We start from the raw sequence: 18,455 nt of genomic DNA, 5'->3' as shown, positions 1-18,455 counted from the left end.
AGCGTAAAGGACCTAAAAAAGAAAAAACAGTGATAACCACTATTGAAAATGAAGGAGAAGAACCCATCACTAGTGTTATCGTGACAGAAGAAACTGCTCCAGATTACGAAGAGATCCCTGAGGTCCCACAAGTGGTGGAGCTTCCTGAAAAGACCAAAGAAGAGGAGGTGCCAAATGACGACGGTAAGCCACGTAAAGGTAAAATAACTAAACTTACTGTTCAAAAGAAATCAATTCCAAAACACGAAACAACAGAAAACACATCCACACAAATATATGATAACCAACCAATCATTACTGAACACACATCAGACGAAATACTCGATGACACTACATCTCTATTTGACACTTTACACGACACACAAAATGCTGAAGTGATCGAAGAAGAACCCAAACAAGTCCAAATTGATGAAGTGAAAACGGAAAGTGGTGAAACTCGGAAGATCAAGACAGTGAAGCGAGTCATCAAAAAGCGTAAAGGAGCTAAAAAAGAAGAAACAGTGATAACCACTATTGAAAAGGAAGGAGAAGAACCCGTCACTAGTGTTATCGTGACAGAAGAAACTGCTCCAGATTACGAAGAGATCCCTGAGGTCCCACAAGTGGTGGAAGTTCCTGAAGAGACCATAGAAGAGGAGATGCCAAATGACGATGGTAAGCCGCGTAAAGGTAAAATAACTAAACTTACTGTTAAAAAGAAATCAATTCCAAAACACGAAACAACAGAAATCACATCAACACAAATAGATGATAACCAACCAATCGTTACTGAACACTCATCAGAGGAAATACTCGATGACACTACATCTCTATTTGACACTTTACACGACACACAAAATGCTGAAGTGATCGAAGAAGAACCCGAACAAGTCCAAATTGATGAAGTGAAATTGGAAAATGGTGAAACTCGGAAGATCAAGACAGTCAAGCGAGTCATCAAAAAGCGTAAAGGACCTAAAAAAGAAAAAACAGTGATAACCACTATTGAAAAGGAAGGAGAAGAACCCATCACTAGTGTTATCATGACAGAAGAAACTGCTCCAGATTACGAAGAGATCCCTGAGGTCCCACAAGTGGTGGAGCTTCCTGAAGAGACCATAGAAGAGGAGATGCCAAATGACGATGGTAAGCCGCGTAAAGGTAAAATAACTAAACTTACTGTTAAAAAGAAATCAATTCCAAAACACGAAACAACAGAAATCACATCAACACAAATAGATGATAACCAACCAATCGTTACTGAACACACATCAGAGGAAATACTCGATGACGCTACATCTCTATTTGACACTTTACACGACACACAAAATGCTGAAGTGATCGAAGAAGAACCCGAACAAGTCCAAATTGATGAAGTGAAATTGGAAAATGGTGAAACTCGGAAGATCAAGACAGTCAAGCGAGTCATCAAAAAGCGTAAAGGACCTAAAAAAGAAAAAACAGTGATAACCACTATTGAAAAGGAAGGAGAAGAACCCATCACTAGTGTTATCATGACAGAAGAAACTGCTCCAGATTACGAAGAGATCCCTGAGGTCCCACAAGTGGTGGAGCTTCCTGAAGAGACCATAGAAGAGGAGATGCCAAATGACGATGGTAAGCCGCGTAAAGGTAAAATAACTAAACTTACTGTTAAAAAGAAATCAATTCCAAAACACGAAACAACAGAAATCACATCAACACAAATAGATGATAACCAACCAATCGTTACTGAACACACATCAGAGGAAATACTCGATGACACTACATCTCTATTAGACACTTTACACGACACACAAATTGCTGAAGTGATCGAAGAAGAACCCGAACAAGTCCAAATTGATGAAGTGAAAACGGAAAGTGGTGAAACTCGGAAGATCAAGACAGTCAAGCGAGTCATCAAAAAGCGTAAAGGACCTAAAAAAGAAAAAACAGTGATAACCACAATTGAAAAGGAAGGAGAAGAACCCATCACTAGTGTTATCGTGACAGAAGAAACTGCTCCAGATTACGAAGAGATCCCTGAGGTCCCACAAGTGGTGGAGCTTCCTGAAGAGACCATAGAAGAGGAGGTACCAAATGACGATGGGAAGCCACGTAAAAGTAAAATAACTAAACGTACTACTCGAAAGAAACCAATTCCAAAACACGAAACAACAGAAATCACATCAACACAAATAGATGATAACCAACCAATCGTTACTGAACACACATCAGAGGAAATACTCGATGACACTACATCTCCTCTTGACTCGTTATACGAAAAAGAAGAAGCTGAAGTGATCGAAGAAGAACCCGTACAAGTCCAAATTGATGAAGTGAAAACGGAAAGTGGTGAAACTCGGAAGATCAAGACAGTCAAGCGAGTCATCAAAAAGCGTAAAGGACCTAAAAAAGAAAAAACAGTGATAACCACTATTGAAAAGGAAGGAGAAGAACCCATCACTAGTGTTATCGTGACAGAAGAAACTGCTCCAGATTACGAAGAGATCCCTGAGGTCCCACAAGTGGTGAAGCTTCCTGAAAAGACCAAAGAAGAGGAGGTGCCAAATAACGATGGTAAGCCACGTAAAGGTAAAATAACTAAACTTTCTGTTCAAAAGAAATCAATTCCAAAACATGAAACAACAGAAAACACATCCACACAAATATATGATAACCAACCAATCATTACTGAACACACATCAGAGGAAATACTCGATGACACTACATCTCTATTTGACACTTTACACGACACACAAAATGCTGAAGTGATCGAAGAAGAACCCGAACAAGTCCAAATTGATGAAGTGAAAACGGAAAATGGTGAAACTCGGAAGATCAAGACAGTCAAGCGAGTCATCAAAAAGCGTAAAGGACCTAAAAAAGAAAAAACAGTGATAACCACTATTGAAAAGGAAGGAGAAGAACCCATCACTAGTGTTATCATGACAGAAGAAACTGCTCCAGATTACGAAGAGATCCCTGAGGTCCCACAAGTGGTGGAGCTTCCTGAAAAGATCATAGAAGAGGAGGGGCCAAATGACGATGGTAAGCCACGTAAAGCTAAAATTACTAAACTTACTGTTCAAAAGAAATCAATTCCAAAACACGAAACAACAGAAAACACATCCACACAAATATATGATAACCAACCAATCATTACTGAACACACATCAGAGGAAATACTCGATGACACTACATCTATATTTGACACTTTACACGACACACAAAATGCTGAAGTGATCGAAGAAGAACCCGAACAAGTCCAAATTGATGAAGTGAAAACGGAAAGTGGTGAAACTCGGAAGATCAAGACAGTCAAGCGAGTCATCAAAAAGCGTAAAGGACCTAAAAAAGAAAAAACAGTGATAACCACTATTGAAAAGGAAGGAGAAGAACCCATCACTAGTGTTATCGTGACAGAAGAAACTGCTCCAGATTACGAAGAGATCCCTGAGGTCCCACAAGTGGTGAAGCTTCCTGAAAAGAACAAAGAAGAGGAGGTGCCAAATGACGATGGTAAGCCACGTAAAGGTAAAATAACTAAACTTACTGTTCAAAAGAAATCAATTCCAAAACATGAAACAACAGAAAACACATCCACACAAATATATGATAACCAACCAATCATTACTGAACACACATCAGAGGAAATACTCGATGACACTACATCTCTATTTGACACTTTACACGACACACAAAATGCTGAAGTGATCGAAGAAGAACCCGAACAAGTCCAAATTGATGAAGTGAAAACGGAAAATGGTGAAACTCGGAAGATCAAGACAGTCAAGCGAGTCATCAAAAAGCGTAAAGGACCTAAAAAAGAAAAAACAGTGATAACCACTATTGAAAAGGAAGGAGAAGAACCCATCACTAGTGTTATCATGACAGAAGAAACTGCTCCAGATTACGAAGAGATCCCTGAGGTCCCACAAGTGGTGGAGCTTCCTGAAAAGACCATAGAAGAGGAGGGGCCAAATGACGACGGTAAGCCACGTAAAGGTAAAATAACTAAACTTACTGTTCAAAAGAAATCAATTCCAAAACACGAAACAACAGAAAACACATCCACACAAATATATGATAACCAACCAATCATTACTGAACACACATCAGACGAAATACTCGATGACACTACATCTCTATTTGACACTTTACACGACACACAAAATGCTGAAGTGATCGACGAAGAACCCGAACAAGTCCAAATTGATGAAGTGAAAACGGAAAGTGGTGAAACTCGGAAGATCAAGACAGTGAAGCGAGTCATCAAAAAGCGTAAAGGAGCTAAAAAAGAAGAAACAGTGATAACCACTATTGAAAAGGAAGGAGAAGAACCCGTCACTAGTGTTATCGTGACAGAAGAAACTGCTCCAGATTACGAAGAGATCCCTGAGGTCCCACAAGTGGTGGAAGTTCCTGAAGAGACCATAGAAGAGGAGATGCCAAATGACGATGGTAAGCCGCGTAAAGGTAAAATAACTAAACTTACTGTTAAAAAGAAATCAATTCCAAAACACGAAACAACAGAAATCACATCAACACAAATAGATGATAACCAACCAATCGTTACTGAACACTCATCAGAGGAAATACTCGATGACACTACATCTCTATTTGACACTTTACACGACACACAAAATGCTGAAGTGATCGAAGAAGAACCCGAACAAGTCCAAATTGATGAAGTGAAAACGGAAAATGGTGAAACTCGGAAGATCAAGACAGTCAAGCGAGTCATCAAAAAGCGTAAAGGACCTAAAAAAGAAAAAACAGTGATAACCACTATTGAAAAGGAAGGAGAAGAACCCATCACTAGTGTTATCATGACAGAAGAAACTGCTCCAGATTACGAAGAGATCCCTGAGGTCCCACAAGTGGTGGAGCTTCCTGAAGAGACCATAGAAGAGGAGATGCCAAATGACGATGGTAAGCCGCGTAAAGGTAAAATAACTAAACTTACTGTTAAAAAGAAATCAATTCCAAAACACGAAACAACAGAAATCACATCAACACAAATAGATGATAACCAACCAATCGTTACTGAACACACATCAGAGGAAATACTCGATGACACTACATCTCTATTAGACACTTTACACGACACACAAATTGCTGAAGTGATCGAAGAAGAACCCGAACAAGTCCAAATTGATGAAGTGAAAACGGAAAGTGGTGAAACTCGGAAGATCAAGACAGTCAAGCGAGTCATCAAAAAGCGTAAAGGACCTAAAAAAGAAAAAACAGTGATAACCACAATTGAAAAGGAAGGAGAAGAACCCATCACTAGTGTTATCGTGACAGAAGAAACTACTCCAGATTACGAAGAGATCCCTGAGGTCCCACAAGTGGTGGAGCTTCCTGAAGAGACCATAGAAGAGGAGGTACCAAATGACGATGGGAAGCCACGTAAAAGTAAAATAACTAAACGTACTACTCGAAAGAAACCAATTCCAAAACACGAAACAACAGAAATCACATCAACACAAATAGATGATAACCAACCAATCGTTACTGAACACACATCAGAGGAAATACTCGATGACACTACATCTCCTCTTGACTCGTTATACGAAAAAGAAGAAGCTGAAGTGATCGAAGAAGAACCCGTACAAGTCCAAATTGATGAAGTGAAAACGGAAAGTGGTGAAACTCGGAAGATCAAGACAGTCAAGCGAGTCATCAAAAAGCGTAAAGGACCTAAAAAAGAAAAAACCGTGATAACCACTATTGAAAAGGAAGGAGAAGAACCCATCACTAGTGTTATCGTGACAGAAGAAACTGCTCCAGATTACGAAGAGATCCCTGAGGTCCCACAAGTGGTGAAGCTTCCTGAAAAGACCAAAGAAGAGGAGGTGCCAAATAACGATGGTAAGCCACGTAAAGGTAAAATAACTAAACTTTCTGTTCAAAAGAAATCAATTCCAAAACATGAAACAACAGAAAACACATCCACACAAATATATGATAACCAACCAATCATTACTGAACACACATCAGAGGAAATACTCGATGACACTACATCTCTATTTGACACTTTACACGACACACAAAATGCTGAAGTGATCGAAGAAGAACCCGAACAAGTCCAAATTGATGAAGTGAAAACGGAAAGTGGTGAAACTCGGAAGATCAAGACAGTCAAGCGAGTCATCAAAAAGCGTAAAGGACCTAAAAAAGAAAAAACAGTGATAACCACTATTGAAAAGGAAGGAGAAGAACCCATCACTAGTGTTATCGTGACAGAAGAAACTGCTCCAGATTACGAAGAGATCCCTGAGGTCCCACAAGTGGTGGAGCTTCCTGAAGAGACCATAGAAGAGGAGATGCCAAATGACGATGGTAAGCCACGTAAAGGTAAAATAACTAAACTTACTGTTCAAAAGAAATCAATTCCAAAACATGAAACAACAGAAAACACATCCACACAAATATATGATAACCAACCAATCATTACTGAACACACATCAGAGGAAATACTCGATGACACTACATCTCTATTTGACACTTTACACGACACACAAAATGCTGAAGTGATCGAAGAAGAACCCGAACAAGTCCAAATTGATGAAGTGAAAACGGAAAGTGGTGAAACTCGGAAGATCAAGACAGTCAAGCGAGTCATCAAAAAGCGTAAAGGACCTAAAAAAGAAAAAACAGTGATAACCGCTATTGAAAAGGAAGGAGAAGAACCAGTCACTAGTGTTATCGTGACAGAAGAAACTGCTCCAGATTACGAAGAGATCCCTGAGGTCCCACAAGTGGTGGAGCTTCCTGAAAAGACCAAAGAAGAGGAGGTGCCAAATGACGATGGTAAGCCACGTAAAGGTAAAATTACTAAACTTACTGTTCAAAAGAAATCAATTCCAAAACACGAAACAACAGAAAACACATCCACACAAATAGATGATAACCAACCAATCGTTATTGAACACACATCAGAAGAAATACTCGATGACACTACATCTCCTCTTGACTCGTTATACGAAAAAGAAGAAGCTGAAGTGATCGAAGAAGAACCCGAACAAGTCCAAATTGATGAAGTGAAAACGGAAAGTGGTGAAACTCGGAAGATCAAGACAGTCAAGCGAGTCATCAAAAAGCGTAAAGGACCTAAAAAAGAAAAAACAGTGATAACCACTATTGAAAATGAAGGAGAAGAACCCATCACTAGTGTTATCGTGACAGAAGAAACTGCTCCAGATTACGAAGAGATCCCTGAGGTCCCACAAGTGGTGGAGCTTCCTGAAAAGACCAAAGAAGAGGAGGTGCCAAATGACGACGGTAAGCCACGTAAAGGTAAAATAACTAAACTTACTGTTCAAAAGAAATCAATTCCAAAACACGAAACAACAGAAAACACATCCACACAAATATATGATAACCAACCAATCATTACTGAACACACATCAGACGAAATACTCGATGACACTACATCTCTATTTGACACTTTACACGACACACAAAATGCTGAAGTGATCGAAGAAGAACCCGAACAAGTCCAAATTGATGAAGTGAAAACGGAAAGTGGTGAAACTCGGAAGATCAAGACAGTGAAGCGAGTCATCAAAAAGCGTAAAGGAGCTAAAAAAGAAGAAACAGTGATAACCACTATTGAAAAGGAAGGAGAAGAACCCGTCACTAGTGTTGTCGTGAAAATAGAATCTGTTCCAGATTTCGAAGAGATCTCTGAAAGCCCGCAAGTGTTTGAGCTTCAAGAAGCGATCAAAGAAGAGGAGGTTCCATCTGAAGACGGTAAGCCACGTAAAATAAAAACAACTTTTCGCAAAAAAAAAAGATAGCATCATAAAAAAAGACTTAGGCAGACGATGAGAAATCATTCCTTACTGTTTACACAATAGAGGAAATTTCCTCTTTACACATGACACGAAACACAAAATGATAAAATATCCGAATAGAACCGTATATAGGTAGTTTGAATGTAGTTACTCATACAGGTAGTACAGTCTGAATTTTGTGGAAAAAATATACGTAAGAATAGGGGAACATATGACTCTCGAACCTACATTGCACGGTGTCCTCTTTGAGGAGCGCCTAAGGGCGCAGCGCCCCTTTGGGGGCGTGGGGGCGCAGCGATGGCCCCTTCCCGGGGCGGTCAGTGGGGTGTCGCGATTGCAAACTCACGTGATCCCGTGGCGCCCCACATAATGGCCTTGAGGGAACAGAGGGGTTTAGTGGGTATGACATTCGGGGAGAGAATCTCACATACCCTGTCTGCCCCGAAGCACGGAGTATGCATTAAGCATTCCCCTCTGGAAAAAAGGGAACATATGACAGCTAAACAGATGTTTGGAATAGTAGTTCGTACTGCACCGATTCTCCTAATTGCAGAAAAGGGCAGGATGATATTAAAATTAGTTTCTTATTGGTCCACATATTAGATAATTTGTTTACATATATAGTACATAATGAACTAAATGTGGTAGATATAAATTAACAATGGGAGACGACAGCACAACAACATCTGTGGCACGAATTGGTCGGCGCGCCCGGTGTAATACCGCGACCACACAAATGATTGGCGTGAAGTCTTAATATTCCGCGTTTCGTCTTATGATTGCGATGCCGGACGCTTTATTTAATCTTCTTTACCTCCCCACCCTTTTCTCATAAAGATGGGAAAAGGAAGTGGGTTTGACGAAGGAGGGGACGCATAGGAAGGGGAAATATTCTCTTTCTGTGCTTCCCCACTTCCGTCGATTAGAGGAAGGCAGCGCAACTGCAATTGCGGATGTTTATCGGCAGCGGTCGCTTCGCTATTTCGCCGAACACTGATGGCCATATTCGACGAGTCGCCATATTAAAAATTAACTTTTTAGCCGACTTCAAAAAGAAGTAGATTATCAATTCGACTGTATTTTTTTTTTGATTAATTAATTGTACCATATATTTGTAACATTTTATTTAAAACTAGTCATAATTTGAAAATTGATACATATTTCAATTACGTATAAATAAGTCAGTTGGGTTGTGAAACACACAGATAGAAACCGAGGAAGTTATCAGACACGATGGGCATAAATAACACTGAATTACAATAGCTCATTAGCGCCCCCTGTTGATTTCAAAATTGTCATACTTGAGCTGTCTTGTCGTGTTTTTTCTTTGGAGTTGTCGTATTGTTTCTTTCATCATGTTATATACTTAAGTATATCACACATATTTTCGATTGATTTAACGCGTTAGTAACGTATAATCTTACGATGAAGGACAACATCGTGATGCAACCTGCACATATCTGAGAATAAATTCAATTTTATGTGTGAATTCAAACAACCCGCACTGGATCACCGCGGTTGACTATGGTCTAGTCACCCCTAAATTGGGGTAGGTTCAGATCCCCTCAGTGCCGAAACGCCACTCTCACCGGTACAGATATGTTGGCCTGAATGACTATATAAATATTCATCGGATAAATAACGGACGGATCAACTCAGCAGTTACTTATTTTTTGGACATGCCAAAATGTTATAAATTTTTTATTTTGCAAAATGTTACGGCAATGAGGACTTCTTACATTATTATTATTATCTTATTTTAAATTTACATATTAATGACACTGTCAGGTGAGCAGGGGAGCACCGAGTACAGTCTGGAAGATGGAGTGAGCCAGAACGGAATCAAATAACCCTGCTTTTTAATATTTGTCATTCAGCTGATTTTAATGTTTAAAAAATAAATAAAAATGTTCTTGTCCTGTAGCATACAGTATTTTACTGTCAATGCGAGGGACACTAATTTTTAAAAAATTGATGTTTTTTTTTTCCCTGTGACTTCCCAAATCAGTCTTTTATTTTTTATAGGATCTGTTTTAAATACTATGTTTTTTTATGATTTACAGATGAGAAGTTAGAAAAATTGCCCATAGTTCAAGAAGACGACAACTTAAAAAAACCGTTGGAATCAGAATTAGATTTACAGCCAAAATTAGATGCAAAGAAATTAATTCTTTCTAAAGTAGAACACTTTGATGTTGAAACTCCACAACATCCGGAAAAAATTGAAAATATACAATTTACAAAAGTAAAATTGAAAAAATCTATTCAGAAACCTAAGCCAGAACCAACCTCCACTGTAACTTTACTCAAATTCCAGCTAAAGAGCCGCATCAAAATAATTGATGACTGGCCTCCAAAGGAATTAAAACCAATATTGACCAATTTAGGAAGTATACGACAGAATGGAGAGATATCACGCAATGTAAAAGAAGCAGCAAAGGTTAAACGAAAACCTGTCAAAATTTCTTTAATTCCCGAAGCAGAAAAAACTACGTTAGAGAAACCTGATATTTTCCCAGATACTATAAAGACAGAGAAAACAAAAGCAGATGAAAACCTTAAGCCAAGTGAGATTACATATGAAGAAAATGATGTAGAATTAAAACAAGCAAAGCCAAAAGAGAAACCTGCCATAGACATGCCAGACGCTAGTGAAAAAGTTACTCCTATCAAAAAAGATTTAGAGGAAAAGAGTCAAAAAATTGATGAGCCATTAACTTCAATTGAAAGTGAAAAGGAAATAACCGATAAAATATTTGATAAAAAACCAACAAAGAAACACCCTAAACTCGTTCCTCTTCAAATAGAAAGTAAAACTTTTGAACCCAGTGAACCTCAATTCGTAGATAGTACTGAAGGCCCGGTATTTAAAAAACTTAAGTTAAAAAAGACTGTTGCTCCTCTGAAGCAGGATACTTCATCGGTAACACTACCTAAATTTCAATTAAAAAGTCGTATAAAATTCGTAAGTGATTGGCCTCCAACAGTCACTAAGCCAATAATAACCACCATAGGAAGTATCCGTCAAAATGGAATACTTTCGCGAAATGTAAAGGAAGCTGCAAAGCTTAAAAAAGAAGTCATCCCGACGCCTAAACTACCTGAAATACACCATACTCCATTGGAGAAAACAATGTTCGATTCTGAAGATATAAAACTAAGTATCGAAGCGAAACACGAGAAAGAATCGACTGAGAAGATCCATGATACTATGAATATTGCCACTACAGAAACGGAGCCAGAGCAATTTACAATAAAACCTAAAAGGCCAAGTCTGAAGAAGGTACAAGAAATAACAGATGAAGTAACTATTAAGAAAACATTAAAACCTGTTCGGAAATCGTCTATTCCACAAGCGGATGACGCCGAACCGGAAATAGTAACATTTAGACCAAAAACAACGAAAACAAAAGAGGATGTGGAACAAGAATTTAACATTCATTTAGATTCTTATGCTGAAGAAGAAATCTCTATGTCGAGTAAAGTAAAATTAAAACCTCAACGGATCCCTACTTTTGATGAGGCAGCTAATGAAACATCAATCCAATTTTATGAAGAAACAGAAGCAGAGGGAATGGTAGAAATCGTGGAAACTGAAGAAAACGTAAGAGATGAAATGGCAGATATTACAATACCCTTTAAGAAACAGCCGGAATATATAAAAACAAACGAAGACGAAGTAACTTCGAAAGTTTTTAAGCCAAAGACAGAGACAGAAATAACACAAGATGTAAATATAACGTTAGACAAAAAACCTAAATACACTGTTCATGATCAAGAAGGCGTTACTTTTGATGTTAAATCTCGCACAGAAAAAGTCACTTCCGAAGACGTATCGCTATCCAGCAATGTGATTATTAAACCAAAAATGAAAACTACCCACGCTGAAGGGTCTGCGGAAACTTCTATAAAAGTGACTCAAGAATTTGAAGATAATAGTCAAATAGAAGAAATAATAGTAAGTGATGTAGAATCAGAAGAAAACGTTGAAATGGTGATTAGACCAAGGGGAAAAAAACCAAACTATGAAATAAGTGAAGTAGAGGAGGTAAATGTTGAACTCAAACCGAAAAAACCCAAGAATGTTTTATATGAAGAAGAAAACCTTACATTTTCTACTAAACGTACACCAAGAAAGCCTTTGGAAATACAAGGTACAGTTTTTTTACCCAGCTTTTTTTAAAAGTTACATAATTCGTAAGAAATAATTTTTAAGGTATGTACTATAATTTTGTGCATTTTGATTACTACACTAACTAAATTTATTTACATTTTAGAAGCGGATGTATCGATGAGTATAGCTAGGGAGCAGGAATTCCCTGGTAAGTCACATTTTCACCACTATAAAATCATAGATATTTCATTTATTTCATATAGTTCATTCCAGCGGCAAAATTTCTCACAGTTAATTAATACATGAATATATAAAAACTTCTCATAAATAATTTTTTTATTGAAAAGATAGTTTATGACGATATCGATAGGAAATTAAATCCTAAATTATTTAATTACATAGATACTAGTTAAGTCCTAATCACCACAATACTTACATACGACTTATTAATCATACTCAAAATAAAATCGTGGACGCGTGAAATATCTGGCACGAGTCATCTTTATCAACTCCCAGGTCTTACTTCTTCTTCATATGGTGCAGCAAGGTTTCATCATGCAAATTAATCTTTTATCCGTCATTTCAGTTGTTACCCCTTCATTGTCATGTCACGATTACTCATCTCTTCTTAGGCCCTATCGATATAACCTGGCAGATTCATATTGAAAGCTTCCTTTCCTTTACATAATTGTATAACACTCAAATCTATACATTATTTTTAACTATCAAATTCTACTGCCGTGACACTTGTATTAATACATATTGTTGTCTTTGTTTTATTCTAAGAGGATAAATAAGGCGAAAATATGTATTATTATTACTCATTGTTGAGAGAGTGGGTTTGGACTGTCCCGTATAAGCCATGTTGACACATCTACATGTGTTGTAATTTTATTTAATTTGTAATTTTATTTTGTATGGACCATGTGTCTGCAATAAAAGTTTTTTTTAATTATTGTTATAATACTCACGGCAATTGAAATCCACTATTACTTTATTTTTACCATCCATTCACATCAAAATATGGTATTCGTTTCTATATTGACAAAATTTGTATGATATTTGATTTGATATTTCATTACAAGTGTCTTACATATTTCTCAGAAACTCCAGTCAACGTGCGCAGGGGTGACACAGTTTTCGCCGTCTACTCGTATGTAGCAGAAACTGACGACGCCATAAATCTTGTGGAGGGAGAACGATTATATATCTTAGGTAATGAAAATTAACTTTTACTTCATTATACATTTTATTTACTTCTAAAAATATTATGTTAATTACACTTTTGCAACTGAAAAGCTTTTCGAGCAAACCTGTAACCAAAGAAATAATGTGTTGCCTTACAGATGAACCTTATATCTGATCCCTAGTCGAGTATAAAATTTCAATAAAGACTATTTCAATTACTTTGTATCGGAGGGGGTACAATAATAAATTAATACTCATCTAAACAATAGAGCAAGAAAAAAAACAAGAAAATTATTGCTACGTCATAAACAGAAACTATGTAAACATATACTTTAATTATACATATATTCAATAAATATCATTATAACTATTTATTTTTTTAGAAACTACAAATCAAGACTGGTGGTTTGTTCGGAAACATCTAACTGAAGAAACAGGTTGGGTACCAGCACAATATCTAATGGATGAACCAAACTACACTTCATATCTACAAAAGAAACTTAATGAAAAAATTGATAAGCTTCCAGTATTTGAAAGTAAGAAATCAATTTTACAAGTAGTTATATTTAAAAGGAAAACTGTTTGACTGTTTCTAAATCCTTTCACTTTTTTCTAGAACCTACGTCTGAAGAACAGGCAATAGCGCCAATATTTGTGGAAAAGTTACGTCCTAAGCATACTCCAGATGGATCTACTGTGCAGTTTGAATGCCAAGTAGAAGGATATCCAAGACCGCAAATCACTTGGTTCAGACAAACAGCTATAATAAAACCATCTCAGGATTTCCAAATGTATTACGATGACGATAATGTTGCTACTTTAATCATTCGAGAAGTGTTCCCAGAAGATGCTGGTACGTTTACTTGCGTAGCCAAAAATGCAGCTGGTTTTGCATCAAGTACAACTGAATTAACTGTTGAAGCACCCTTGTCGGATCATGGATCCGAAATGACTATTTTATCAAGAAAAAGTCTGTCTAGGGAGTCTTCTTTGGCTGACATATTAGAAGGTATTCCGCCAACATTTTCGAAGAGACCAAAGGCCCAATATGTCGAGGAAGGTTCTAACATTTTGTTGGAATGTAGACTTGTTGCTATTCCGGAGCCAGATATAGTCTGGCTATTTAAAGGCGAAGAAGTAGTGCCTAACGAAAATATTTCGATAGTGACAGAATCAGATATGCATATGTACTGTAGCGTATTAAAAATAACAAATGTAAAGAAACATCAAGAGGGTACGTATACAGTGGTTGCTGTAAATAGAGAAGGTGAAGCGAATCTACCTATTGTACTGAAAATAAAAACTGGCCAAAAGGAAAAACCGCAAGTTATTGAACCTCTTAAAAACATGTCCATTAGAGAAGGAGAAAGTTTTGTTCTCACTGTTCAAGTAGTTGGAAATCCGAAACCGAAAGTAACATGGTATAAAAATAATGAACCGATAAAATCAGACGTCTGTAAAACTGATGGCGATATTCACACTATTACAGTAATAAAACCTAGAAAAGGAATAAATGATGGAATTTACACCCTTAAGGCTAAAAATACAGAGGGATCCACCCAAACTAGTGCCGTTATTACTATTGAAGGTAAATATCACAAGTCAATCGAGCTTCTAATTTTTCTTCCTAATTAAGTTGTTATTTTTTTAATGATATTTTAAAATACCAATATTAAATTAAGTTCTTAACTCATCTTGCCGTTAATTCCAACTGCCGCAGTACTTGTATAAGAGCAATGTATTGTTATTGGTGTCATACGACAATGGCCAATCACCGTGATGGTGATGGCTAATGCTTACTTAAATTATATAAGTATTTTTTTAAATGTCTTTTGAAATGACAATAACTTTTATTCACCGCCGACTAAGAGTTGTATAAATTGTTAAATATGTTAGTACAGGGAATTTTTAATCTTAATTTATCCTTAATATGTGTATATGTATTCAATTTTTATTTTTAACAAAGTAGAGTTTCTAGATCATTTAACCTCAAGATTATTCTAAAATTTAATTTAATTTATTAACTGCTCATAATTTTTATGTTGGTCTTTTAGAACCTACAGAAGAAGATGCGGAACCGCCGTTATTTATTCACAGATTCCAAGAAATAACTGTCAACGAAAAAGGTACTATAAAACTGTTTGCCAAAGTTACGGGAAACCCCGTTCCAACTATAACCTGGTACAGAAATAATAAAGTAATAACCCCTTCCGATACAATTACCCAAACATTCGACGGTGAAAACATCGAACTAATTATACGTAATGTGGATTCTGAAATTGATTCTGGTGATTACAAATGTGTAGCATCAAATAGCGCTGGTAAAGCATCTCATGGAGCTCGTGTTACCATCGATGTGGATAAAGTGGTATTTGTTAAAAATCTCCATAAATCCTATGAAGTAGAAGAAGGAAAACTAGTTATTTTAGAATGTGAAACTTCTCATACGGTTTCTACTAAATGGTACCACAATAATAAAGAGTTAAGTGGAATGGATCACAGGGAAATAATACAAGAATCCCGAATACATAAACTGAAAATTAAGAAAACTAAACTTACCGATACTGGTAGGATAAAATGTATCGTAAAAGATCAAGAAACTAGTACACACTTAATAGTTCATGAAACAACTCCTGAATTTATTAGGAAATTACAAGATTTCGAAGTTAAAGAAAAAGATGTCGCAATCTTGGAAGTAGAAATAAATTCAGAAACCGCAGATGTATTATGGGAAAAGGAAGGTAAAGTAATCAAACCTAAAAAGAATAAATATGATTTTGAGAAACGAGGCAATGTTCGAAAATTATTTATCAGAAATACTTCAGTACACGATGAAGGGGAATACACGTGCATATTACGTGATGATTCATGCACTGCGGAAGTGACAGTTGTCGAGTTACCTCCCGAAATCATATCACGTCTTACAGATCAAAGAGTAAACAAAGGCAACAAGGCGACATTCGAAATTGAACTGACAAAGGGTGATGCATTAGTTCAATGGTATAAAGATGACATGGAAATACAATTTTCAAATCATATTCAACTTACAATTGATGGTAAAAAACAAAAGTTAAAGATTTATGACTGCGAAGAGAGTGACGGTGGAAAATACACTTGCGTTGTAGGTAATGATAAATGCACAGCGACTCTGACTGTTGAAACACCATCGATTGATTTCACCATGCGTCTACCTGAATTCATCATAGTCCCCGCATATGCAGATGCATATTTAACTGTTGAAATACCAGATGACCAATATGATGTTACTTGGTTAAGGAGAAAAAATAAAATTGAAGATTCGGAAAAGTTTACCTTAATATCTGATGGTAAGAAACGAACAGTTATTATTAGAAAATGCTTGGAAGAAGACCAAGGTGAATATTCTTGTTTGTTGTTAGACGCGATGTGTTCGACGAAGTTAAAAGTAGAAGGTGAGTTCCATTTTAAATTGTTTTATATACTAGCTGTTTCCATTCATTTTTGTTACACAGAAAAACTTTGTATTTATTGTTTACATTGCCTAAAACTTTTAATTAAAAAAAAAATTAAAAAATTCAAATGCTCAAATGATAACGAAGGCCATTTAGCATTGGCTGAGTATTTCCGTTATCATGGCATCCATCGTTGCTGCTATTTGAAAATTAAGTCCCTTTCTCGCATAACATTTTTTCTTTTCAATTTACACACCCTTAAGTTTTATGGTGAGAAAATATGTAGCATAAAGCGTGTCGTAAGTATAGGGCTTTTATTACAAAAAGATTTTTTTTTTAAATATGCCGTGATTGCTGCGATCCAGCGTTACAAAAAAAGTGTGTGTTTACGCTTTATTATATAATTTACATACATACTGTACATTAATTTGCTTACATTTATACATTTTTATATGTATTTTTACAGTTACAGAATTCTCTCCTAAAATCTTAGACTACATAAAGGAATACAAAATAAAGAAAGGAAGTGATGTAACAATAAGTGTCAGTTACGAAGCAGTTCCTAAACCTAATGACGAATGGATTGTTAATTCTAAGATAATAAAGAGGACCAAGCATACAAAACCATTCATAGATTCAAACAATGCTAGTCTCACTATTAAAAAAGTTGACAATACGGATGCAGGCATCTATAAACTTTGTCTAGAGAACAACTGCGGAAAAGCAGATGTTGATATCAATGTTGTCATTACAGGTATTGTGAAGTTGTGAATAAAACACAAATAAATTTACTTAAAATTGGTAATCTCATGTGGCGAAAATAATATTTAAAATATGTTTTTGCAGATATTCCATCTCCGCCTGGAAAACCTAACGTATTGGAGGTGGATGACAGTTCTATTAACATATTTTGGGATGAACCAAAGAGCAATGGATTTTCGGTTGTTACTTGCTACATTGTTGAATATCAAGAAAGAAATACTTCAGAGTAAGTCTCTCGTACTAATTATATTGTTTACATTTTACTCAAGATTTAATCATCAAAATCATAGTTACAACTTATGTGGAATTTTATATATTTTGATCCAGCTTTTAACTTTACTGTGACTTTAACTAATTACTGTGAAATTAATTTTTGTAAATTTTGTTCTCCATTTTTAGGTGGTTATCAATCGAGAATATCACGAAAACTCAAGTTTATATTAAAAATTTGAAGGTTGATACTTATTATCGATTCAGAGTGTTTGCAGTTAACGAAGTCGGTGTTAGTGAATCTTCAGAATGCTCTGAATTTATTTTAATAAAGAAAAAAGTATCAAAACAAGCTCCCTCTGTAGAAAAACCATTAAAAGATGTAATAGGAAATCCAAACGAAGATGTAGAACTAACTTGTATATTTGGAGGTATGCCTCAACCAAAAGTTACCTGGTTTAAAGATGGAAAGAAAATTATTACTTCTAAATCTACATATGTCAATAGAGTAGCAACACTTATAATTTCCGTGGAAGAAAAATCTCAAGGGGAATATAAATGTGTTGCTGTTAACGATTACGGTGAAGTAGAAACATCGTGTATCATAGAAGTGCAACAGAAACCTATTATACATATAACGGAAAATGAGAGGTCACAAAAGCTTAGAGTTAATGATAAATGGTCCGTAACTGCTACCATTGATGGTATACCCAAACCGCAAATTGTTTGGTATCGAAATGGCTCTAAGATTGATGATTCAAGCGACATCCAGAAAACAATTAACGATAATGTTAGCGTGATAAACATCCCTAAAGTTGAACGGTTACACAGTGCAAAATATACAATTGAGGCTTCTAATAACGCTGGCTCCACTTCTTACGACGTCACCTTAAGTGTATACGGTAAGCTACATTACAGCGATTTTGATGATTATCACTGATGTACGGGCTTTAGTTATCATGTGAAATTGATTTGATTGTTCTTAAA

The 18,455-nt window shown here is 36.2% G+C and overlaps 1 protein-coding gene across 5 annotated transcripts in view; it reads left to right on the top strand.

Annotated features, from left to right (window-relative positions):
• Window positions 1–18,455, top strand: part of LOC106717044 (titin-like) — an 88,085-nt gene that overhangs the window by 66,440 nt on the left and 3,190 nt on the right. For all 5 annotated transcript variants that reach the window (XM_045686034.1, XM_045686032.1, XM_045686031.1 and 2 more), the window contains 9 exons: window positions 9,827–11,917; window positions 12,041–12,085; window positions 12,982–13,092; window positions 13,449–13,601; window positions 13,682–14,653; window positions 15,120–16,496; window positions 16,963–17,250; window positions 17,343–17,484; window positions 17,658–18,370. In XM_045686034.1, coding sequence (XP_045541990.1) covers window positions 9,827–11,917; window positions 12,041–12,085; window positions 12,982–13,092; window positions 13,449–13,601; window positions 13,682–14,653; window positions 15,120–16,496; window positions 16,963–17,250; window positions 17,343–17,484; window positions 17,658–18,370 — 5,892 coding nt within the window. The remainder of the gene's footprint in view (window positions 1–9,826; window positions 11,918–12,040; window positions 12,086–12,981; window positions 13,093–13,448; window positions 13,602–13,681; window positions 14,654–15,119; window positions 16,497–16,962; window positions 17,251–17,342; window positions 17,485–17,657; window positions 18,371–18,455) is intronic.

Source organism: Papilio machaon, chromosome Z (assembly GCF_912999745.1).
Source record: "Papilio machaon chromosome Z, ilPapMach1.1, whole genome shotgun sequence".
In the NCBI taxonomy this organism is placed as follows: domain Eukaryota; kingdom Metazoa; phylum Arthropoda; class Insecta; order Lepidoptera; family Papilionidae; genus Papilio; species Papilio machaon.
The sequence above is the reverse complement of the archived record's forward strand: the minus strand, read 5'-3'. Positions and strand labels throughout refer to the sequence as shown.